At 37.6% G+C, this 24,575-nt stretch overlaps 4 protein-coding genes and 1 long non-coding RNA gene across 18 annotated transcripts in view; 3 read left to right on the top strand and 2 right to left on the bottom strand.

The window, feature by feature from the left end:
* The window catches only part of LOC116171966, a 47,480-nt gene extending 45,386 nt beyond the window's left edge, over positions 1–2,094 (top strand). For all 9 annotated transcript variants that reach the window (XM_031489028.1, XM_031489027.1, XM_031489029.1 and 6 more), the window contains one exon: positions 1,693–2,094. In XM_031489028.1, the coding sequence (XP_031344888.1) occupies positions 1,693–1,950 (258 nt within the window). In that variant the 3' untranslated portion in view covers positions 1,951–2,094. The remainder of the gene's footprint in view (positions 1–1,692) is intronic.
* On the bottom strand, positions 1,952–3,311 carry LOC116171969 (probable dimethyladenosine transferase). The gene is made up of 6 exons (XM_031489037.1): positions 3,125–3,311; positions 2,890–3,076; positions 2,540–2,843; positions 2,274–2,495; positions 2,120–2,226; positions 1,952–2,068 (listed from the first exon to the last, which is right to left on the bottom strand). The coding sequence occupies exons 1-6, from the start codon at positions 3,291–3,293 to the stop codon at positions 2,026–2,028; spliced, it is 1,032 nt and encodes a 343-aa protein (XP_031344897.1). The 5' UTR covers positions 3,294–3,311; the 3' UTR covers positions 1,952–2,025.
* Positions 3,312–5,904: 2,593 nt separating this feature from the next.
* Positions 5,905–9,026, top strand: LOC116171594 (flocculation protein FLO11-like). Its single transcript, XM_031488529.1, has one exon. It carries the CDS (start codon positions 5,913–5,915, stop codon positions 8,949–8,951), a length of 3,039 nt encoding a protein of 1,012 aa, XP_031344389.1. The 5' UTR covers positions 5,905–5,912; the 3' UTR covers positions 8,952–9,026.
* A 259-nt stretch (positions 9,027–9,285) lies between these two features.
* On the top strand, positions 9,286–23,826 carry LOC116171595 (golgin subfamily A member 6-like protein 22). Of its 5 annotated transcripts, none has more exons than XM_031488531.1 (15): positions 9,286–9,425; positions 16,133–16,284; positions 19,990–20,017; positions 20,066–20,156; positions 20,209–20,311; positions 20,360–20,405; positions 20,454–20,576; positions 20,953–21,012; positions 21,057–21,279; positions 21,342–21,499; positions 21,581–21,641; positions 21,689–21,927; positions 22,011–22,231; positions 23,476–23,629; positions 23,673–23,826. In XM_031488531.1, the coding sequence occupies exons 1-15, from the start codon at positions 9,405–9,407 to the stop codon at positions 23,772–23,774; spliced, it is 1,782 nt and encodes a 593-aa protein (XP_031344391.1). In that variant the 5' UTR covers positions 9,286–9,404; the 3' UTR covers positions 23,775–23,826. The 5 variants fall into 5 exon arrangements, with proteins under 5 accessions (XP_031344391.1, XP_031344393.1, XP_031344394.1 ...); XM_031488533.1 differs by lacking the exons at positions 9,286–9,425; positions 22,011–22,231 and adding exons at positions 15,827–15,986; positions 22,279–22,334; XM_031488534.1 differs by lacking the exons at positions 9,286–9,425; positions 23,673–23,826 and adding exons at positions 15,828–15,986; positions 22,279–22,334 and having other exon boundaries at positions 23,476–23,613.
* Positions 9,428–14,856, bottom strand: LOC116171597. Of its 2 annotated transcripts, XR_004145474.1 has the most exons (4): positions 14,756–14,856; positions 14,423–14,590; positions 10,056–10,112; positions 9,428–10,010 (listed from the first exon to the last, which is right to left on the bottom strand). It is a non-coding gene; the product is annotated as an uncharacterized LOC116171597 (long non-coding RNA). The 2 variants fall into 2 exon arrangements; XR_004145473.1 differs by lacking the exon at positions 14,756–14,856 and having other exon boundaries at positions 14,423–14,716.
* Positions 23,827–24,575: the final 749 nt, after the last annotated feature.

Here is a 24,575-nt window from a genome sequence, read left to right as displayed (position 1 = left end):
TTTCCGTGGAATTTCGGGAAGTGCTTCCGGAGTACACCTTAGCACAACAAAAACAATCAAATCCAAATTCCAATAAGGGTTACCCTCGCCTGATTACACGCGAATAGCTCTAGGGACCTCATTGATTACAAGGAAAAAAAAGCTGGGTACCTATTGAAAACCTTCCAGGATATGTATTCAGTTGCTTTTGACTTCTTTTCTGTAACATAAACATTTTGGGTGGTTTTGAGAGTATATCTTTTTACCGAAACAATTTAATAAACAACGACAAAATTTAGTCAGGCTATTTTTAGCACGGGAGATATTCGGTATGTTTATTTCCTGAATAAATATTAAATTACGCAACCTTTGACGTTTGCAAATGATCCCTGAAATATGGATGGTAAACCATAGCAATTCTATCTAATCTAATCAACTGATAACATCGTTAACGTTGTCGTTAGTTAAGTTTTTATTAATTTTAATACCGAGACACACCTTTAAGTTTCATCAGTTATTGGTATTAGCATCGTTATTAAAATTTAAAACCTGCTTTTTCTTTGCTTTTGATGCAAATTTACGACTACGACGTACCCTACGATCGCGCTCGATTCATGCATATAACTGATTGCTCCTTTATTTGTAGGTAATTACCTATGTAATTTTTTAAAACAATATTTGTGTTAAATGACCCAAAATTTACACAATGTGAATAATACGTCACGACGTGATTTATTATTTCTTGTAGGGAGGGCAGCGCCTCAGAACCCTCCTGCAGGCGCCGCCACTGATGATACCCTACATTATCTAAACGCCCTGTATATATTAATCTCGATTGAAAGTAACCCACACCTATGGAAAGTTCCATTCTATCTACTAACACCCTGTGGTAATCTTCCCTTAACAGATAATAAAATCCACCTTAGCGAAGTTATGCTAACATTAGCTAAGCTAAATAGAAATTCGCCAAAACGATCGCAATACAATTCCTATCAATCCGTTGGTCATTGATGATCTTTACTGGAAACGTTCTATATCTTCTAAAGTGTCGATAAATTAAGAATTCTTGTAGCCGGTCCGTCTGGCGCAGTGCGGTTAAAGCTGAACCATGGTGCTAAGGGTCCCTGGTTCGAATCCGGGTTCGGGCATGGATATTCGTGAATGTATAGTGGGTTGGGTTGGTAGAGCAGTCTTGGATGAAACCCCGCCCACTCAAACAAAAAGGCAAAATAAAGTATCTCCTGTACGTCTGTTTATCCATTTCTATCTGAACTGAAAACGGGATTTCTATATGGCGCAATGAAGGGTCTTTAAAATTGTTGCTAACAGTTTCTATAGCGCTTGCAGAACCCGAAATGTTCTCTTAAAGGTTTTTGACAGCCTTGAAAACCTTTAAAGCTTTTAAGTGTCCATGAGCATTCCATAGGGTTTTAATAAGCCCGAGTGCAAGTCTTCAAGATTCTATATGTAAGCTTCTAATTGCATTTTAGTCTAGGAATCCCTTAGAAACTGTTTTTAAAGGTCATTATGAGCATAGACATTTAGTATTTAGGAACCCTACAGAACTTGTATGTGTCCTCAACAATCTCTAAGAGGTGTTTGATAAGATATCATCATACAATTTTATGACTGAAATAAGTAATATTTTTTGGATGTGTAGGTTTTACAATGCCAGAAGTGAATAAAAATTGCATTACACCTTTTTGTTTGCAGGGAGATGAGAGTTTAATGCAAAAGCAGGTGCACAGTTTAACAGCGAGAAGCATACCTCACCTGATAAGAAAGGAACTACAAGAAAGTGAACAAAAGCAAGAGTCTCATAATTACGGCAGTGATGCCACCAAACAAGAAGAAGTTGGATTGCAAGCAGCTCAACTTGAAGAAGCCACTGTGATCAAAGAAAAACCGGTACTATCCACGTTTCCTAATGCAAAAAGTAGAATTAAATTCTTTGAAAATTTAAATCGATAAGTATTGTAAATAATTGTATATTTAATTAAACCAAATATTTTGTACATATAAATTACAGAGTTACCTTCGCGTATTTTAAGAAAAGTGTATTCCTTCTTTGTTGAATGCATGTAGTACCCTAAAATAAAGGTGCTTTTATTTTTATTTATTCTAAAAATTTGTTACATACATAATGAAATCGTCAATGTCCATCACCCTGGCTCGCTTTTGTTCGGCATCAATATCAACCAGGACCTTTTCAACGGTTTCCTTTATATTAAAATCCTCCGGTATGATCTACAAACACGCATTACAAAAGTGAGGCATAAAACGTAACAACTCACCTTATTATTCACACTACAATGCAGCCTATAGTTTTTGTCTAATAAAGCTAGAACTGAAGTTTGCTTAAAGGCACTGCTTAGAGTTTTATTCTTCCTTGTGAATGCTATACGTGTAAGCCCATCCCATTCTTTAAAAGCGATTGGAGGTGGAGGGTTCTTTGGTTCTATCCTAACCACAGACGACTCCACTTTCGGGGGCGGTCTGAAATTATTTTTCCCTACCTAAAACTGTTTCTACAACACTTTACAATTTGCACCGTCATTACCTTCATTAACATGTCCACTCTGGCCAAAAGCTGCGTATTGATGGATAGCCTGCAGTATAATTTATCTCCTGGTTTTGCAACAAGACGTTGCGCGAACTCTCTTTGAAACATAATAACTGCGCATCGAAAGAATGGACGATGTAGAAGCAGTTTGAATACTAACGGCGATGAAATTTGATAGGGTATATTTGCTACGCACACATTGAAAAATGGCAACTCTGTCTTTAATACATCTCCGATCATAATTTGTAGCTTGCTTTGAAACGGGGTTCCTATCACACGCTTTTGTAATTCTGCCACTAATCTACAAACCCGCAATAAACTAATGAGCCGATTTCAGCCAATAATACCTAGGATCTATTTCGCAGGCAATAACATGCTTAACTTTCTCAAGAAGCTTTATAGTCATGTTGCCAGTTCCGGGACCAATTTCCAGAGCGGTATCCGATGGTAGTAGACCAGATTTCTCAACCATTGAGGTAATGATCATGGGATTTTTGAGAATGTGTTGTCCAAAATCCTTGTTGAACATAATACCTGAAAATATACTCGAGTAATGACCATAAAAAAAGTAATGAAAGTTACCTTGTCTGGCTATTTCGCCATGGATTCGAGATTTCTTTTCACTTTTTATTTTCGGCATCTTGCAATTTAGATGGGAATCGTTTATTTTGATACTGTGTTTATCAAATGATTTTTTGGTTAAGAATTGAGTTGAGGTTAGGTTAAAAATAAGCACGTGCACTTGACACATCGTGTCTCTTCTACCGCCACTTGTGAAATAGTACAGGGCGATACAACTTCTCGTAGAAAGATTAAGCATTCTCAACCATTTACAATAACAAATTGAGCGAATGAAATTTGTTTTTGAATAGTAAGGTTAACTATGTATAAAAGACGAGTCTGTCAAACCCTCATTCAGTAAGTGTAAAAACTGGCGTTCATTCGAATTGGCATCTTATCAAGATATGGTTCACTGAATTAATTTTAAGCACAAGCGCAGATTTCATTCACAAATTTTTCACTTCGACATCGATGTTGAAACAAACCAAACACACGTCACTTGGCGAATGTGCAAAACTCATTTGTAGGACTGCAGGTAAAGTTTTTTCATGTTCTCCACCAAAATAGAAACCTGAGTAGCAATTCTGACATGTGTGTAACCCAATTCGCGTAAATGGCATAATCAGAAAGCAGCTTGATCTTTCTTGGCCTGATGAGCTTTAAGCTTGCGAAATGCGAATCCAAACGAAGTAGCTACTAGCAATGAATACAATAATATGCTACTACGTAGGTAGTTGTTTCGCAAAATGTAGAAGACCCGACACGTAGACAAAGTGGCCGCAGTATCTTAAACTAAAAATATGTGATTTTGGAGTTCAAATTTTAAGACTCAAAAAAGTTGCAGAGACAGTGGGTTAAAAAAAATAGATTCCAGATTGTTTCATTTATAGGGAAAAGATTTGGTTTTTCTGGAGCTTTTCAAAGTGGTCTATAGTTTTTTAGAGCTCTTTTGAGCTCAATAACAGAGATTTTAAAACCCTTTACGAGCTCCAGCTAAGTGCATTTATTTAGTTTGTTTTAATATTGGTTAAAAACAAACGTTGAAGGGGCTTGAAAAAGCTTTTATCAATCCTTTGAACCCTTAAAAGCTGTTATGGGCTCCTATTTCTTACAGCAATAATGATGATTTCATGCACTCAAGTGGCTCATTAATTTTGAAGTATTTGCCTTCCTTGGAAGAATTGGTTTAGAAAAACATTCCTATTGTTTCAATCTGTATTCGAGTTGGCGTTTTGTAGCCACAACTATTTAAGGGAGTATCATATGATATATTCTCATTAATTTTCATCGATTTTAGGGCATATTTTCTTCTGTTCTCAAGAAAACTGCAATCAAGATGGTTAAGTGACTCCAAAAGGCTTGTGCAATTATTATAAGAGGAGTAGTATAGTAATGTCGATTTCAGCCCACTTTGACCTACTTTTATTCGCATGCGCCAAATCCAAGCGTGGTTTTTTATCTACACTCACTGAAGGTCATCGTGTTTTTTGTCTAACCTAACGAGGGCCATTCTTGCCTAAAACTAATGTCACACAAGGTCATCGTTGTTGTTGGCTAAACTCACGGAGGGTTATCGTGGTTGTTGGCTAAACTCAATGAAAATCATCGTGGTCCAAACTAACTAGGTTCGTTCCTGAACTAGATTCTGCTGAAGGCGCCTTCAAATCTGCCCTCTACCTCAATGATGCCGTCTACTGCACCTTCAAGTTTGATCGTCAGTGACATTGCCGCCTCTACGTTTGATCTTATGTGACGTTCAGGAATGAACCCACGTCTACGACCTTCAATCGAATCTAGTTCAGGAACGAACTTCAGTTGTGCCCTACTGGTTTTTAAATGTTTCTGAATGCACCTAAAAGCTTCTTAAAGGTTCTTAAACACCTTTTGAGGCCTTTTAAAGCTCTCAAAGAGTCACAAAAGCCATTAAAGAAAGAACTCTTAGAGAGAGGAGAGGATTTTAATGACTAATTTGGGACTGCTGAGTGCTGGAATAGTACCTTTGAGCTATGTTGCTAAGAATTCTTTCTGAAGTGTACAAGTACTGATGCACATTAAAGAATTATTTGGTGAAAAGGCGAAAGTAGAAGGTCCCCCAGGAAATACGCTGCGGATATTTAACATAATGTAGAAAAAATTCCAGTCACACTTCAAAATAGCTTTGACTTTGTGTTTCTAATTTATTGCTAAAAATCACGTGCATTTCATGCTAGGTTGAAAATAAGAAAATTTTTTGCAGTTGAGTATGTACATTAATTGGGGATTTTTAAAATGGAACAAGATCTCATTTGGAATGTTTTGAAATGATCTTGATGTCTGAGAAAATTAAGGATGAACGTAGAATGGATACTGTAATAATTTTCACTTATTTGTATTCATTGCACAGCAAAACTAGTTCTCAATTTCTCCTAACGTAAATATTTATTTTGGTCACTCCGCTATTAATTACCTACACCTTTGTTTGTATGTGACCCATTTGAGAATAACTTAGAACGACTGTTGCGAATATTTATATTGAAGATCGGACTCGTTTCGATGAACATTAATCCACTTTGCAAGATGCGAACTTCGTTTCTTAGGATGAACAGTTATGTGTATTTACCTTGACCCTCGCCATTGCAAGATTCTCTTTAGATGTAACTAACCAACCAGGTTTGTGACCAAATAAAGCGGCAAACGAAGTAGTATCTCGCATAAAAACTGCTCAAACATCGTAAAACCACTTGTTTTTAATGCTGACAGGATTTGTCCATAATCAAGAAGTCCTTATAAGGCCAGCTTAAGAGAAAATTCAGACAGTTTTAGTTGCAATATGAAACAGTTTAAGTGCCTCGCGATCATTTTGAATATTTTAGTCGTAGTGCAATCCGCAACTATTTACAATGAACCACTTGATATTCCGGTAGAAATCGTATATAGTGACGAAATACCTCATGAAATAGATTTTTACCCGTTAGAGAATGAACGTAGGAATTTGGCCGAAAGAGTTCAATTATCTGAAAGGCAGATCCGTCAGTTAGTAGCGTCAGGGGTTGATGTTTTGCGAAATTTAGACGCTAAAGTGCAATTATCACCGGAAGAGTTACAGCAGGCGGGGAAGCATTTGCCATTTGATCATGAAGAAAGTGTTGCCGCTTTTAAATCAAACCAAGAAGCGTTGAAAAATGTTGAAGAATCAATTACCCAACTTTCCGTTGAAAGCTCACCGTCATCTGCTGACCAACCCAATTCTTCAACCCAAATTTTTATTGATAGCTCCTCAGCATCGTCAGTTACTGACGAACCCAATTCTTCGGCAAGTACAGAGGGAACCATACCAGATGTAATCCTTCTAATTCAAGTAGCCCAAAATATAGTCAATGAAGGGTTAAAGGAAATTCGGGATAATATCAATAAATTTTCGTCGTCCAACTCTTCGAATTCCATAATTAACGAAGCGCAGTGGAATGCATTGAATAGAACACTTTCGAATTTCTTTTCGGCTTTACTGCAACGTCCATCGTTAAAAGCAAACAAAGACGGTATATTAAAGGAAATAATTTCCGGAGTGCAAAGTGCTACAAATCAATACGTAAATAATTTGAAAAGTGCTAATGTCTCTCAACCTGAGGGTACGACACCGGCGCCAGGTATTGGCCAAAACTTTGTCAACTTTGTGTCTTCCGGATTCCAAAGGTTGACCGATCGTCTTAATAGCATGCTGAATCGCAACACAACTCCAACCGCTGTGCCAAATGAAGCCTCTACGTCACCCAGGCCTTTACAAAATATCATTAATCAAATTTCTAACTTAAATCCATTTAATCGCAATACTACTCCCTCGCCGGCAGCATCAAATCCATCCCCATCAACACTAAGTACTGTGCTAGGTGAAAGTGCCCCCTCTTCAACAACGACTAGGCCTCTGCAGAACTTCATCAACCAAATCGCTAATTTAAATCCGTTCAACCGAAATTCTACGTCCAACGCCCCCGCCATTCAATCGGTGAGTTCCCAACCAAGTACTGTTCTAGGTGAAAGCGCAGCACCGTCTACATCTCCTAGGCCTTTACAAAATTTCATTAACCAACTCGGAAACTTAAATCCGTTTAATCGAAACTCTACTTCTCCGAGTGAAAATCATCGAGCAGCAGACACTCCTGAAAGTACAGTTCTTGGTGGAGATTCACCATCATTCAATAAAGATTCTTCTTCTATCTCACCTCCGCTACCAACCGATTTACCAACGACAAAGACGCCGCTCCAGGCTCTACAAGAATCATTCTCGCAAGTAGGACAAGCAATCGGCAATTTAAATCCGTTTAGGCCTACCCCATCTCCGGGAAGCCAAGGCGATGTGGCTACAACGAAATCACCCCTTCAAGCAATTCAAGAATCGTTCGGGCAAGTGGGTCAAGCCATAAGCAATCTGAACCCATTCAATCAAGCAGCGACTCCAGCACCCGGATCTCAAAGCGATTCTTCTACCACAAAATCACCCTTACAGGCCATTCAAGAATCATTTGGACAAGCCATAAATAATCTGAATCCCTTTAACCAGCTTACCGCCGCGCCTGGATCGTCAGGGGATGCTCCGACGACCAAAACGCCCCTGCAAGCAATACAAGAAACGTTCAATCAATTTGGACAAGCGATTAATAACCTTAATCCATTTCATCCCCAATCAACACCCTCCAATTCGCAAGGTGACCAAGCTACGACCAAAAACCCACTTCAGGCCTTTCAAGAATCCGTAGGTCAAGTTATTAACAATTTAAATCCTTTCAACCAGCAATCAACTGGCGCCGCAGGCGATGCTCAGACTACCAAGACACCGTTCCAAGCGATTCAAGAATCAATTGGACAAGTCGGGCAAGCAATCAACAACTTGAATCCCTTCAATCCAAGGCCTTCGGCCCCTACAACCCAAAGCGAGGGATCCAGTGTAAGTCCAATTCAAAGCGCAATTAACCAAGTGCAGGGTATTGTTGACATTAGCTCAGTAAATCAGGCAAGTACAGTAATACAATCGATTGGTAACCAAGGCGCGCAGGTAATTGGGAATCAAACGATTATAAACCCAGCCTCGATTGCTTCGGTCGCCGATTCAATTCAAGCAATCGGCATTCAAGGCCAACAGATATTTAACAACCAATCGGGAGCGTTTATCAATGCCACTGGAGGCGCCATCGAAAGCATCCAGACCATCGGAAGTCAAGGGCAGCAAATTATTGACAGTCAAAACATCGCTGGCAATGTCTCCAACGCAATCCAATCCATTGAAAGTCAAGGCCAGCAAATCATTGATAATCAAAGCGTGTCAGGCGGGCTCAGTAACGCAACGAGTGGTGCAATCGCAGGTATTCAGTCGATCGGAAATCAAGGCCAGCAAATAATTAACAGTCAAAACCTATCAAACGCCTTTAATAATGCGACTGCTGGCGCAATCGAAAGTGCCCAGTCCATTGGAAATCAAGGCCAGCAAATTATTAATAGTCAAAGTATCGCAGGTAACATCACCGACGCAATCCAAGCAATTGGAAGTCAAAGCCAGCAGATTATTGACAACCAAAACATCGCCGCTAATATCTCGGACGCAATCCAGTCCCTTGGAAGTCAAGGGCAACAAATCGTCAACAATCAAAATGTTGCAAACATTGTCAGTGGATTTAACAACTCTGCAATCGAAACCATACAAGCCATCGGCAGTCAGGGACAGGCGATTGTTAACAATCAAAACAGTGGGTTGGTCGATTTAATTAACAGTGCAAGCACCGGTGTGCCACCAAGCGCGGGAAAGTCGGTGGAACACCTGGGAAAGAGCGGCGGTGTATTCCTAGAGGACGAAGAAATCATGATAGCATCCGAATAGACTGATAACAATTGCCATACTTAAGTTATTATAGAATAAGTTAAAAATAAATGTAAGTAAAGAAATAAAGGCAACTTTGCATAAATGCTGTTATTTATATAACTGGTCGAGCATGTCCAGTTCTTGTATTTATGTAACTTGTTTAACGGTTTTGTATGCAACCGTGGGATGAGTGTCTTCTCATTATAAGCAAGAGTGAAAGATAATTATTGGTCGGTCAAGAAACGTTTAGTGTGTATCACATTTTTCTCCTTTCAAGATCTCTCATAATGGAGAGTGGAATTCTTATTATTTTCACTTTTTAGATAAAAAGTGGTCAGTTGACAAGACCGAGTGCAGTAAATTATAAAGCGAGCGTCTTTGGTCAAGTTGCCTTTTTTTATAGTAAGTAGCCATCCTACCCGGCTGGACAAGTGCATTTACCATGCGAACGTCCGTGAACTGGTGCGATCAATGCACGAGGCAATGGCCCATGTAAGTTTAATTGATTTTTTTCTGTGACGGTTATGAAATGAAATGGTTGATAGATTAACGGTAAAGTCAAATATCATCCAATTAGCATATGTATGTCATTAGAAATTTTTAATTGGATGAACCAACACACCCTTTCATGTAAATTATTGGCATCGGATATCGAAATTATGTTAGTACAAGAATATTTTGAAACAGCACCATTGCGTCCATCGTTTGATTATAGCAATACATGTCATGTTATGGTTACTTTTTTGCAACAAAATTACAGTTTATTTCACATTAGGTACCCTGGTAACATTACAGTTTTGTCTTGTATATATTTACTAAAGTTATTGTAAAAAAAGTATAGACGTATGTTCATCGTAAAACTATAACTAACATGATTTCTGAAAAAGTGAAAATTTATTCATTTATTATTGTTTGAGTAACGGTACAATCGTTGTAAGCTATAAGTCGATCAATATACACAGTGCACCATTGTCTCCAAAGAATTTCAATTTTGGACAGCCGATTTTAAGCAATTTGAATTCCAGTTTTAGATACATACCTACCATATAATTGCGAGCAAACTGCTTCAGTGTATGCCTTGAAAAGATTTAAAGTTTCTTTTCTAGATGTAATCGAACTTACATTTGACAACAGGGGCTAGGGATACGTAGTGATTTCTATGAACGAGGGAGTTTTCTCCTGGAATTAAAAAAAAATATAAAGCAATTTAATCTTAAGGAGTTGAAAATAATTTCTGTATCTACACGCCGCATGTGCGATTCACCTCGGAAGCTTACTCGTGGCATATTTTCACCTATAGCTTTGAATATAAAATATTCAAAGCCCGTAATAAGGTGACCCCAGAAAATTCGACCCAAAGGATTCGTTTAAAACAATTCACCTCCAGAACATTTGTCTATAAGCAAATTCGCACTATGTAAATTCCCCTCAGCGAATCTGCCGGGGATAAATATCCGATGGAGAACATTCCAAAGAGAATACAGGGCGCTAATATTACGGGAGCGGATTCCCGTGTAGCAATTTCTTGGAGCGAATAGGTACTGCTTGGGTGTAAAAGAGACGGAAATTCCGTTTTATTCCACAAAATTAACCACGTTCAATTACAGTCGTCTTTATACAGAAGATGTTTTGAGGAATCGAAAAGGAGAACTAAAAAGTGCATTTCACTTCAATTTCCTATTTGCAACTCCTGTGGGAGTGTAACAATTAAATGGTGTAACGGTCATTTTTAAAATAAAAAAAGTCGTATTATGAGACCACACTGAACGAGAAGGCGCTTTTTAAATTATAGTTATTAAGGACCTGACAGATCGGTGCGGTGCATATCTGGGTGCACGATAATTCTCAACGGAAGGTCCTGAATTTTAAAAATTGACAGTCCTCTCGTTAGAAATTGGGGAAATTTAAACACACTTTAAGAAAGTGAGAGCCAATTCTGGAAGAAATAATAAAAATCGATTTTAGAGGAACAAAATAGATTTATGTGTGACAAAGGAATTCTTGAACAATATGTGGCAAATTGGGAGAAAACTGAGCAAACGAAAGGAATACAAGAATTTAAAGCCAATTTTTAAGTATTCTATTACCACAGATTTAAATAGTATATCTAAATCTGTGCTATTACTTACCTTGTATAAAAATTTATGTATGGAGGAAGTGTAAGGACACTTTACGTATGAAGAAAATGGTCGGAAGAAGTAAGAGAAGATTATGAAGAAATATGAAGGAATTCTACTGAAAAAACATGAAGGAAGGTTTAGAAAATCAATCATTAAATAAATATTGCTACCTACTTCGTTCGAAGCTAGGGAAATTAATGCAACACGCTTTAAGATGATAGCGAAAAAAAAAAATAAAAACCGGTGTTAGAAAAACAATTGAGAGTTATCTGTGATTAAAGAATATCAGATAAAATGCGAGTAAATTCTGAAAAGAAATGAAAAAAAAAATCAAGAAAGAAAAACGCAAAGTTTAATTGAATATTATCAGTTATCACATACTTATATCAAATTTAGGGTAATTTAGTCAAACGAAGAAAATGGAAAAATTAAATGAAATTATAGAGGAAATATAAACCTTTTGGGGATTAAGAAATTTGTGGGAAACAATGAACAAATAAGAAAAGAACAGGAGAAAAAAAAACATGGTAGAAGATTTGTAAAATAATTACATAAACCGTCGAGTGAAGGAATTTTGAGTGAAGGAATCGACTTAACCAATAAACAGTATACTTTGTTGGAAATTGTGCAAATTTAAGATAATGCAACAATCTTTAAGGAAGAGAGAATTCTGGAAAATTCAAACAAGATAGGAGCAAATTCTAAGAAAGTATGAGCAAATTCTGAGGAAATGAAAAGGAATTAAAAAAAGTGAATGCCAATGATCAAGATGGAAATATAAAATGAAATTATGGAGGAGCATAAGGACATTTTGGGTATGCAGAAATTGTGAGGAAATATGAGAGGAAACCAAGGAGGAATATTTGGGGAATGAAAACTAATTTTTAAATAATGTATTTCTAAGCTTTCGGAAGGAAAGAGCGAAGGCACTCCTAATGAAAGTTTAGAAATAAAGGACTGGTTTTATTGGAAGCGTATCCAGTACGCACCTAATTCAAGTACCTTGGTCATCATCCATCTTGCTTCAGAAACGAGAGCGCTAGTTTCCGGCCAAGTTGGTGCCAGAGAACACTTAAGTCACTATCATTAGTCGGGCTTGGCTTCTTTTTTTTAAGTTGAAAAAACCTGTTTTTATAGTATTAACAGCAAATATCTGCAGGGAGGTGAGCGAACCAGTCGACATTACCATGGCATTATTTTTTTCCAATTTCAGTAGATATATAAATCGAAAATGCCAACCACCCTTAAGAAGTGTCATAATAAAAAAAATGATTATTACTTTTTAATGATAATAAAACATGCCATTTTTTGTCAAAAATATCATTGACTGCCGGCGATCTCTTGAAAACATTGCACGCTGTCGCAGATTTTCCCTCGGAATTCGATTGCCGATGGAAAACGTTTTGAAGAATTGCGGGAACTACTTGTGGCCGTTGAACTTGCAAAAGTAAAACAAAAACCCTTATCTCCTTTTATTGTTAACCTTTTTATGGATCAATTGAAACTATTTACAACAAGATTATTTTCCTAAAATTCGGATTCGGTACGTGGATCGATGATACCTTTTGTCTCCTCGATATCACAATCTGTACCCCGGAGGACTTTGTTGCTCAGCTAAATTGAAATTATACAGCAATAAAATTTACCTTTGAAAAAGAAACTAACGATAGATTGCCATTTCTCGATACAGTTGAAGTGGAATACGTTTAGATGCAGATGTTTACCGTAAGGATATTAGCACTAAGAGATTCATAATTAAGTCTTCCACTGTATACAGCATAAAGATGCTTCATTTAACTTTTTGGTCCATAGGTTAATTAATTTTATACTTTCACGTGAAAGTTGCAAGTAAATTAGATAAGAAAGTGATAAAATATACTTTGTTCGTCTCATGGTTTAGCCGTTCACAACAGAAATAATGGAGAAAGAAAGAATAGAGGAGGGAACAGAAAAAAATACAAAAGAAAATGTAAAGAAAAAAAGATAGAGAAACGGAAAGAATACGAAGAGCAAATCATGGAATTAAAAAAAGAAAACCATTTTGGGAGGTAATAAACAGAGGAAAAAAATAGAACCAGTGGGAGAGGGATACAATTAGAGGAATGGAAACAACATTTTGTCAAGTTACTACAAGAAAAGCAGGAGAAAAGGGAAGCTATGGAAGAGGTAGGAAGAGAGGAGATGAGAGGTAGAGGCAGGGAAGAGGGGGGGCTACCCGAAGAATGAAAGGAATGGGTAAATGAGCCGATTTTCAAATGAGGGAACAAAGATTGTGTGGAAAATCATAAGGGAATTACTATAATGACTACTGGGTATAGAATCTACGCAATGATACTGAACGAAAGACTGGAAAGAGCAGTAGAAGAGAAGAGGTTGTTGGAGGGAATACAAATGGGAACTACATGGAGGGACAAGGTTGAGGGTAAGAATAAAGGGGAAGGAGTCTCTGAAGTGTTTCGGACATGTAAAGGACTAAGACAGGGAAGTCGAACCTTATTTCATCTCTTGTCTTAATGTCTTAAGAGACATGGAAAAAGTATTAGGACTCCTAGGAGGGATCGTAGTGGGAAGAAGAACAATATTGTCCCTGGTATATGCGGACGCAGTGATCATGGCAACAGAGGTAGAACAGATGAAGGAAATGATAGGAAGAATGGAAAGGTATTGGGAAAGGAAAGAAATGGAGTTAAATGTAGAAAAGTCGAAGATAATAAGATTTGGGAAGGGGGTGGAAGGAAAAGGGAGGGAGAAAAGAATAGAAGATACGGAGTTGTGATAATAAAACAGGTGTGGGAAGAACAAAGAGGGAAATATTACGAAAGAAATGGATACGGATGTGCCGAAAGGAGGAGAGGAGTAAGAGAAAATATGGAAAATGAGCTAGCGAAAGGAGATTTGGAGGCACAAATACAACAGAGGGCTCTATAGAGAGTTCTGCCAAGCTGGCGTGTAGTAGACTGAAATAGAAACTGTTTAGCGCTACCAAGAGTAAGGTTCCTAAAATAAATTTACTGTCTTTATACCTAGTTTTAATGCTAAACTTTGCCTGTCACTCGCAGGAGTAAAGTGCTTGAAATGCTTATGGCATAGTTTTTTTCTAAACCAACCTCTATATTAATTGCATATAAATTGCAAATGGCTATAATTAATGACTCGATTTATAAATGTCTTAACTAAAAAGTATAAATGGGGGAGTCATCTTCTCGCAACAGCACAATGCATAAAACACCCTCTATATTAATTGGGTTTTACATACACATACATACACATCGCCAATTCTACCAAATATACAGGGGGAATGTAGTTTGGTTTATATACTGTAGGTTTGCTACATTGACACTGGTTAGTTAATTGTGTTTCCATACTTACACGTTTGCGCTTCCTGCACTATTCTCCAAAATGCTTCAAAGTGTCACAGATTAGAGTGCATTTTGAACAATCCATTGGTGACATTCAACTAGTATTTCGATTAAGGGCGTGTTCCAGTAGTACAGCATTTGTGCCAAAAAATAGGGCGATTTATATTTCGTCTCAATTCTGTAAAACTTGAGATGAGAGTTTTTGTTGATTTTTGAGGTGCAAATTTGAGTTGTCAGTTGTGACATCACATAGGTATATGCAGTATCGAATCGCCTTTGGAAGTTCACGAACAAAAATTTCAAAGGTGACTCGACAACAACTCTTTTTTGATCGCATATATACCTGGCCGTTATGTCGAAGCCATATGTTCATGCGTAATTTTGATCAGCCTGTTTTTGGCTAATGTTGGTATTTTAACTGCTGCCAGTGGTGCTCTTATTAATTCCAGCATTGACGCTATTGGTATGTTATTATTCAGGGGTATCGTTGTGTTTGTATATCTGGAGAAGTTATCCACATACAACTACAAGATGCCGATCAGACACGAAATGATAAAAACAGAAACATGTAAAAGTATCATAAACCTTCTTGAACATTTTATTAGCCAGGTAAGTGAGTTTTTACTAGCGATAGGAGAAGTTGACTGGTCAGCCGTCAGGCGAGCCTGTCATCTCCTAGAGCCAGTAAAAATATTTACATGTACATGCGTACAATGCAAAATTTTCAGTCCAAGTTATCATAGCCTGTGAGTAACTCAATACGTAACAACCCTCTTTAAGAAAAATGTATAGGAACAGCACATTGTAAATGAACAAAACTGTTCAAAAATAATGGTTTTAGCAAGAAGGAAGTTTTTCTCGTAACATTACACCGATGTTTTTCATTTCGAAATGAATGGAATGCGTTGGCGCTGAGGTCTATTGTTACGGATGAAGAACTTGGACCAATTACAATTATTGGATACATTTTGGCAAACAATAGTTGGTTAAAATTAATCTATTTGGACATACAACAAATTAATCCTTCTCTTATTTACTTTCGGCAGCTTACGGTTGCATCGTAAGAGCACTTCTAATGCTGGGTTTCGGCAGGACGACTCTAAACGATGGTCTTATCAAATACTTTTGCCAGAAAAAGTTCAAGGATTAAATTCGGTGCACTATTTAATTGCCAAGACATTCCGAACATTTATCTCGTAAACGGATGGAATATTTTACCTCAGCAAAACTAATTAATTGGTTCCTTCCTTCATTAAAATACACACAAGTTCGCGTTTTACAGAACAAGATAATTTGCACATCTTTCAATCGGCGAACTTTATACGCGGAACGATAAATTTGCATAATCTATACATAGATTTGGCGGTCACTGATCTGATCTACTTGCATTACATTGTGCCATTAGACAAGCTGTCAGTTCTAATTTAACAATGATGTGTTCTACAAGGAACTAGTTACTGTGTGACCTGGATTAAATGGCTGTCGAACTTAAATTTCACAGAACGGACAATACTCCTTGGGGGTTTAGGCTAACGGGTGGAGCGGATTGCGATATTCCTCTCACAGTGATTAAGGTATTTTCTAATACAGCCGAACGGTATTTTGACCCCAACTTTGCGAGTAAAAGAAAATGTATATTTCATACAAGGTGTCACAGGTCAAAATTTGCATGTTATTCTCTCACCAAGCTTCATTTAATCCATTTTTTTAAATTTTGAAGGTCCTCGAAGGAAGTATAGCTGATAGAGGCGGACTACAAGTGAGTGACGTTATCGTGCGAATTAATGATAAACCCACAGCAAATTGCACCCATGCTGATGCCCATGAGCTGATTTTACTGGATGAAAATGATCTTCTTTTTGCTGTTCGCAGGTTAGTAACATGAAGATTTTAGGTTTAATGGGATCATGTTCAGACCATGTCAAAATTAATTTGATGTTCGACCGTTATTAAAAAAAGAAGCAAAAGCTTGCTGTTGCCTTACCCCATCTCCTAAACACTTCTCAGATGAATTAGTAAATTCTCAACAGTGTAAAATGCTTACCGACTCTTATAGCGTTAATTAACCAGAAAAGTCACGAAATTCTATTAGCAAATTTTTTGGGATATAAACCGTTATCAAAATCCGCTGTTCAAGATTGTACATCTATATTTTTTGCGTAGAAGCTCACGTCTTCAAATTATTGCAAAAAATTAATTGCGTTTATTTAATGGTATTCTATAGGAACAAGTTATATTTTAATTACAGCCTCGGCACTTCTGATACCTATCTAAATCGTATAGCGTACTCACGTTTTTATAGGTTTGTAAATAACATAAAATCATTATAAACCAGCTGCTTAATAACCAGTAGACACATCAAAATTTTTGATTTTTGAAAAAATACTTCTTTCTGAAATAAACAATAAAAAGACCTCTCTGAGAATTATGTATTTGTTACTTGTATTATGTATCTGCATCCAAAGACCGTAGATACTGACATTAAGTTAAAAGTAGGGATGACAAGTTTTAAAAAATTACCTTTTTAGTGTGCACCCACGAGTCCAAAGCATTAGTCGTCTATTTTGTATACGAGGGTCGCTTTTTATTTAACCTCCGATCGCTTAGTATTATTACCACACAAGTAACAATCGGAGGGGGTTTGCTGTAGGCGATGGTTCATCTCTTTTGTTAAGAACTGTCATTATCGATTTCAAGAAGAAAGTATGCGGTCAGCTACGGGTATTTAAAATGACCGCTGTAATTGATTACCTATCCCGCCAAGTGAGAACTGTGTAGCGTTATTCGTTTCCTGAAACCAGAAGGTCATAGTTCAGCTGAACTTCATCGAAGATTGGGTCGAATATATGAAGAAAACTTCATGAGTGAAGGAAACCAATTAAAAACACGACAACGCCCGTTCGCATATTGCTATTGCCACCCTACTGACCCAACTAGGGAATGCAATCCCGCAGCAAAATTTCAATCCCGGTATTTGCGGGATTGTTAGATGTTAATCCCGCGGGATCCCACAATACTTTAAATAAATTGGCAAATAAGCAATTCTGTGCGGTTAACTTTTGTATTAAAATAAATCGCTAATTATCACAATATTTAGCCTACCTTAGAACTCAAAAAACCTCACCTGTAAAGCACAAAAAGGTGAACTTCTAAGGACTCAAAAATCATAGTACATTTTTAACGAAAAAAGTTTAACAATTATTTAAGAAATAACTTCTTCGTTATGCGTTTCATTCACAAAGTAAACAGAGTCGTCCCCTGGGTCGACAAATTCCTCAGTCCCGCAAATCCCGCGGGTTCCTGCTCCATTTATGTGCGGGATTAATCCCGCAAAAATGCTGCGGGATCCCGGTAATTCGGGATCCCGCGATCCCGGTATTGCATTCCCTAGACCCAACAATTTCAACGAGATATTTTCGATCATCCACTATATAGTCCAGATTTAGAGCGGAATGACAGTACAAATAAATATCAATATTCTTTTTAACAGCGTTGTATTGACAACATTAATATCAACTTAAAATTCTGATTGGAATTCATTAGAACTCCTTTTGAAGGTACTGGAATTCAATGGAATTGTTTGGAAGTTAATGAAATTCTTTGGAAGTCGGACGGAATTTTTTTTTGAATTTTGGAATTCCTTTTCCATCTGGTGTACATATTTTTTCTCAGTGGTTTCTCCTCGAAGATTTCTCAAAACTATTAGCATTTCCACCGTCTTATAAGTTTCTAAGTGCCTTGACCAGTTTTTCACGAATTCTAGTAGCCTTTGGCTTACATGAGCGTTTAGAGTCTTTCGAAATTATCGGATTTTTAGAATCTTTTTTCGTTTTTGCACTCTTTGGATCTAATACTCTGATATTTCTATACCAAGATCTTGATCAATGTATAAAAAATACTGGAACAAACAAACGACACTTTTGATAATCAAAAATGACCGTAAATCAATTTTATTTGTTATTAAAGCTCATTTTTGAAAATGTTCTGTAAGATGAGTGGTGCAAAAAACCAAAGCAAATATTTTCTCCAAATAACACAAAGGTCATGCCATTATTTCCACCTTTTTGCTAGCTATAATTGGGTCCGCGGTAGTTTCTCCGATATTTCATGTGCTCAGTCCGACTTAAAGTCCGGCCCTAGAAGGAAAATTAATAATAGGAATTTTGAACAAGCGCCAAAATCGATTTATGCATCAAATACTATGCGTATACCCCTCAACATCGTTTTTTTGAAAAATCAGGATTAGGGTATTTAATTTTTGGTTTTTGTGTATTGTACATTTTGTAAGGTGCCAGCCATAACATTTTGATTCAAATAAGGCAGTGGAAATTTTCTGGTCTGGAAATGGTCTTTCCTTCTGCTAATAGTTAGTTAGCTAGTTAGCAAAAAGACGACGCCGATCGGCATTTTTATTCAATTTCGTAGATGTTTTGGACAAAATTCGTTTGAACAGTCACGTTTTCATTAAAAAAAATGCAAATGGTACTTAGTAAGACCGTCTTCAAGGACGCAGTTTCATTTGGTGCTGCTTGGCGAAATGTCTATTGCCAACAAAGCGCTATTCTGCATACCTACGTAACCTAAGAAACCACTTTGAGAAAACCCGACGAAATTTTAGCGTTCCAGCCAGACGCACACACGAAAAGCAACAGGACAGAAGCGCGTTGGCGTTGCAACTTTGCCCCAAAAATACCTATCTAAAAATGTATAATATTGCTCCACTGGGCTGTAATGGTTTCTACCCCCAGCTATATTCACTTTAGTAGATTTGCCTCGAAATTCTCGCTGCTGAGATATTCGTCCCTGTAAAATGCGTCTCCTGAATATTCTCCCAATAGTATAGCCGTCCTCAAAAATTCGTCATCGGTAAAACGAACGGCCCTAAAAATTTTCTTCCTAAGATTCACCATCGGAATATTCGCCTGTAAAAAATCTCCACTACAGTGTTCATCACGATGATGAAAAATTTGCCCATCTCCTGAATTATTATACCTATAAGTAAATGGGTCTTCAAAAAACAGATGGGAAGGTCTGAGTATATAGTAGACATATCAAGGGGTGGAAGTGGCATTAAGTCTATTTTTGGCAGATAATATTCTGCGGATAACTGTTTCAGGGGTCAATATGCCCGAGGAGAGAAAGACGCGGGCACAAGGGAAAAGATCTACGGGAGCTATTTGCCTCCTGCGAAAATGGCGATTCTTGTGTTTTCATTAACTGAGCCAAATCTATTTTTCGTTCTTCGGTGAGGGTTGTTTCAGGCGAATATTCAGTAACAAATTTCCCGAACCAGTAGTCTTATTTTTCTGAATATAAACTGTTTAGTTATTAGCATTGAAAGATAAAATATAGATATATATTCAAAGGTATTAGTGAAGGTATGAAGAATACACAGTGGAAGAAGATCAGGCAAGGCAGTCATCCACACAAACAGCTATTGTTGCTACTCATCTTAATCACATGTACCTTTTTTTGATCTCAATATAACTTTACGAACTGTAATGTGTCTGAACATTTTTGATCCTAACTCCCAGAAGAGTTATATAAACATTTATATAAATTAATGTCATTTTTTAGGGACTATTATGACACCGAAGATGAAGGAGTAAGTATAGTTCTATGTTAAGCACTTTAACAATGACACGCTTGGTAGGATGAGAATAACAACGAAGTTTCCAATATTATGGGAAATTACGATCAGTTTATTCCTCCTAACTTTGCCTCAATTCACGATAACCCAGAAGGTAAATTAGGTCGCGAGCAATTAGTGCTTACTTATACATAAGTTTCTTTTAGAGATCCACAACGGCCATTCATCATTCTCCAGTGTCACACAGGATCTAATAGCAGAAGCAATATCAGGTGAAGCTGAAGTTATTCCAGGACAAAATGTTTTAGGGTATATTCGATATAAATGTTAGTATCTATCTAATGGCATCATTTTCAGAGTGAATTTCAATAAAGTGGACCTCTCCCAGTCGACCATCTTAAAGGTTGCTGCAATTCAATTTCAACGGTTGCGCTTATTCGCTTTGCTTTAGGTTATGGAAGATCAGCGACATGCAGAGCAAACAGAGCTTAAAGATAGGCAATGGTCGACGTTTTTACAGAAACCTGAACGACCTATTTTGAAACCCAAATCAAAAGAAGTCGATCAACCGAAGGTAGAGTAAAATAACCAAATATAGCAAACGAGCTCCTGACGATAACTTGGCATTGCGTATTATATAACTAAAGTTATGTTCATTTTGAATTTCGTGTAATTCGGTTCATAACTAACGAAGGTGTCAAAAGAGCTTTCCTAATTTTTTGGTCTCCATTGCCAATTCACGAACTCCGATTTACAAATTTGCTAAAGAATCCACCTGCAAAATTTTATCCTAATCGGTCCATTCAGTTTCGAGATACCTACGTGCTAACAGATAGACGGACGGACAGACGGACGGACAGACGGACAAACGCCCCAAAATTATGAACTCCCAAGGAGCGCGTTAATAACGTAGATTTCAAAAGCGTTAACTTCTGAAATCCTTCTTTTAGGCGCCTCCTTACCAAGTTGTTATTAAGAAACAGAAAAGATGGGGAGACACTGCACCATTGGTAAGTCACTTCGTAGTTGATAGATATCATTCAAAGTTATTTAGGAAGTGCAAGCCGAAGTAACCGAAGACACTGTCGATCGGGACGAATCGCCACCTCACGACGAAATTGCGGGGTCTGATTTAGACGTTGACCAAGAAGAATGTGAAGATTGTAGGGGTTCAGAAAATGAGGATCAGTTAGTTGAACTCGATCAAGACGTGGCGGAAGTAGGGGACCCAGAAAGTATTGCGGATGAGGAGGAAATAGAATTAGCAACGGAGGAAGGTAAATCTAGTAAATTGTGCATGTAATATTGTAAACTCAACTTTTGAGACTGCGCCCTGTAGAACAACCCGCAACTCCACCGATGGAGGAGCAGCTTGCACAGGTTCAAATGCAACTGGAGGCACTGGCACAGCTACCGTCGTCGATACAAGACACCTTGGATGCTGTCACAAAGCAGCTTTGCAAAATCTTAAACGCAACACAATTGCGAACGGAAGAGGTAGGCGCTGCCAAAAGTCAATGCCAAGATCTATCTTTGACCTTAATGATAATTGCAACTATTACTTCCTATTATTTTTAGAATAAGCTCTCCGATTCAGAGCATTCTAGTAGAGAAGCAAGTGTAGATCGCGCACTAGAAGGTAGTAGGTGACATTAGTATGTTCAAGAAATAAAGGGCTGTTTGTAGAAAAAGGTTTGGCAAGCGAAGAAGAGGAGGGCGAGATTTCCCAGAAGCAAGAACATTTCGAAGAGACCGATTCGTTAGACTTATCTGAGAGGGGTTCAAATTTCAACGACGAAGATAATACGGAGGTTGAATTGATTTCCAATCAATCAGAGTACGATCAAGATTTAGAGGAACAAATTAACGAGGAGGAACATCAAAGGTTGCTAATGGAAGAGGAAAAACTCGCGCAACAAGAAAGGGCAAGTATCTCCGAGCTCTCTTATCTTTTCTTTCGACCATTGTTTTTGTCGTTTGTTTCAAACATACGTTTACACACTTTTAGAAAATGAACCCATTAGAAGAATCGCACCAGCGTCGCTTGGAGCAGCGTCCCACTAACCCACTAGCTCCCGTTCAACGACCGATTATTTTACCAGGTGGTCGCCGGTGGAACGAGCCCGATGACGCTTTACCAGCGCCCAAGAAGAAATCGGGCATGACCGACGAGCGAATTTGTGAAACTTTAGATATGTATTCCGAAACCATTGTAGGACACACAAAGGGGTACGTTGTTTGCCGAGAATATATTATTCAATGGCTGCTCTTTGCAGGTTAACCAATGGAACAAGATGTGGCCTTGGTCTGACGAGAGCAAGCAAATATACAGGTATTGTAACCCTGCTTAGAACCAAGCGAAATTTTAGCTACAAATATTCGTTACAAAACGGATTTATTTTGATCGCGTTTTCTTTGTTTAAATTAGTTTGGAATTAATTGCGCCTTACTCATATGTAAATTAATGAGGACCTACTCATTTTACCTATTAGATAAACAATTTTGGCAATGATTGCCAGATTATATGGCAGACATTAAAAGCACCATTCATGGCAAGGTTTCGCAGAATAGCAACAAGATATTGGGCCTTTTGATCGTTTAAATACAAGAACACACAGTTAAAAGAATATCCTGAAAATTGATTGATTTGTAAATTTTGCTTTTTATTTAAAAATGCCCGACATTGCAATTGATAGCTAATGACACAGTAATGGTCTATGCCAATGATAATATTGTGACTTGTCCTAAACTTTCATAACAAGAAGCTGACATTACTTCTTGGCAGAGAACAAAAGCATTCATAAAGAACAGAAATGCCGCTCTAGAGCAGACATCACAACAGCAAAATACCAATAACCTGCAGAATTACTTAACTTCACTTTAATTAAAATAAAAGATAAAGAAATTGTAGAAACGTTTTTAATAACTTAAATTTAAACTTTGTAAATAATCTTTGTAGCAAGAATTGATCATTGCAAAATCATACACGTGGTCGTTATTTCGATTGATATGTCAGCAGCTTGGCCATTCTCCAGGTCTCCGCGCTTCTAACAGTAAGTAATGAAGTCTAGAGTTAAAAGTTGGAGTTTCGGAAGTAAGTCACTGTCGTGATTATCTACTTGTAAACTAGTCTTTACCTCGGAACGATCACTATGTCTATAGCCTGCGGTAAGTAATACCGATGTAGAAGCTGAGCGAAGTGTTCATTATTAACTTCATTTATACTTTGACCCTGCAAAGACATGATCCTTTTTGAATTTTGGAATGCTTATAAGTTATAACCAATTTTTACGCTCACTACAAATAAATAGTAAGAAAATGATCATGTCTGGCACTTGTTGAGCAAACCGGACAGAGTGAAGCATGGGGCAACAGTAGTAAAAGGTACTGTAAAGATTGCAGTTACTTTAGTATAAGTGTGGATACGTCGTACTGTAAATCTTTGACGAAACTATTTTTTGTATTTTTTAAAGGATCAACTTCTTGAAATACCAACCGCCACCGAAAAATTTGGATTATCTTCAGAAATCGGAAGTTTACAAACTGATCCACGATATGGAACCTCCTGCAAAAGGAATTGCAACGAGACCTGGAGTAGTGGCAGCCGAACAGGATTATTACCAACAGGTATATACTTAATTAAACCATTTATCCTAGTGTGTGACTTAAGCATATTAAATTTTTAGAGGAACTAGTCTTCATTGTGCAACCGACGTCATTTAATCTTAAGGAGATGAAGAATCAACATTATATGTCAAAAAATGTTATTTGAGATTATATCCTTAATGATTTGTTTTTTCTGCAATAAAAACTTTATTAGTGAATCTAATATAAAGCAAGTGGGATCTGTGGTTGACAACAAGCGTTTCATCTTCCTTTTCAATGGCCAGATATAGATAGACCATTTGAAAATTGCACGCTACGGAATAAATTTCAAATAGTACAATATTCCTTTTTCGCGAAGAAATAGTTTAATGGTCTTACGAAAAACGACACGTCTGTTATCCTGCAGTTCTAATTATGCTTTGCCAACAGTTGGGTTTTTTTTCTTGGAACATTCAAAGGTCGGTGGCTGAAAGTATTCTGTCAACACCACAAACAAATGTTGGGTCTTCCCCGTGGTCAGACCAAAACCAGCCCTTCTCTGATGGTCACAGAACTCCTCGAACTGCTCAAATGCCATATACGGTTTTTCGGTACGCGGTATGCGAGTTCGCGCTGATTGGTTGTTGTCTCCAGCAAACGGTGCCGGTCTGTTAAAGTGCACCATTTTCGGATTACGACTGGACATCTTGTTGATCTGGTACAATACGTCCTTGATTCTTTTCACAACCTTGTAGGGATTCGCCGTTCTGTTTCTAGGGATTGTACAACTACACCAAATCATAGGCGTTATTATCCCTCCTTCTCTAGATCGCATATCTAACTTTGTTTCATCCTGCGACTGGAATTCTGAAGACCTGATCTCGCCAAGTTATGAATGCCGTTCAGTTTTCGTTTAAGGGGGTTGACATACATAATCTTCACCCGTCAAATCTTCCCGGAAATCGCATCGAAATCTTAGTTCCTGGAG

The sequence above is a fragment of the Photinus pyralis genome, unplaced genomic scaffold, assembly GCF_008802855.1.
Source record: "Photinus pyralis isolate 1611_PpyrPB1 unplaced genomic scaffold, Ppyr1.3 Ppyr1.4_LG5, whole genome shotgun sequence".
In the NCBI taxonomy this organism is placed as follows: Eukaryota; Metazoa; Arthropoda; class Insecta; order Coleoptera; family Lampyridae; genus Photinus; species Photinus pyralis.
Note: the sequence above shows the minus strand (reverse complement) of the source record. Positions and strands in the feature narration are given on the sequence as shown.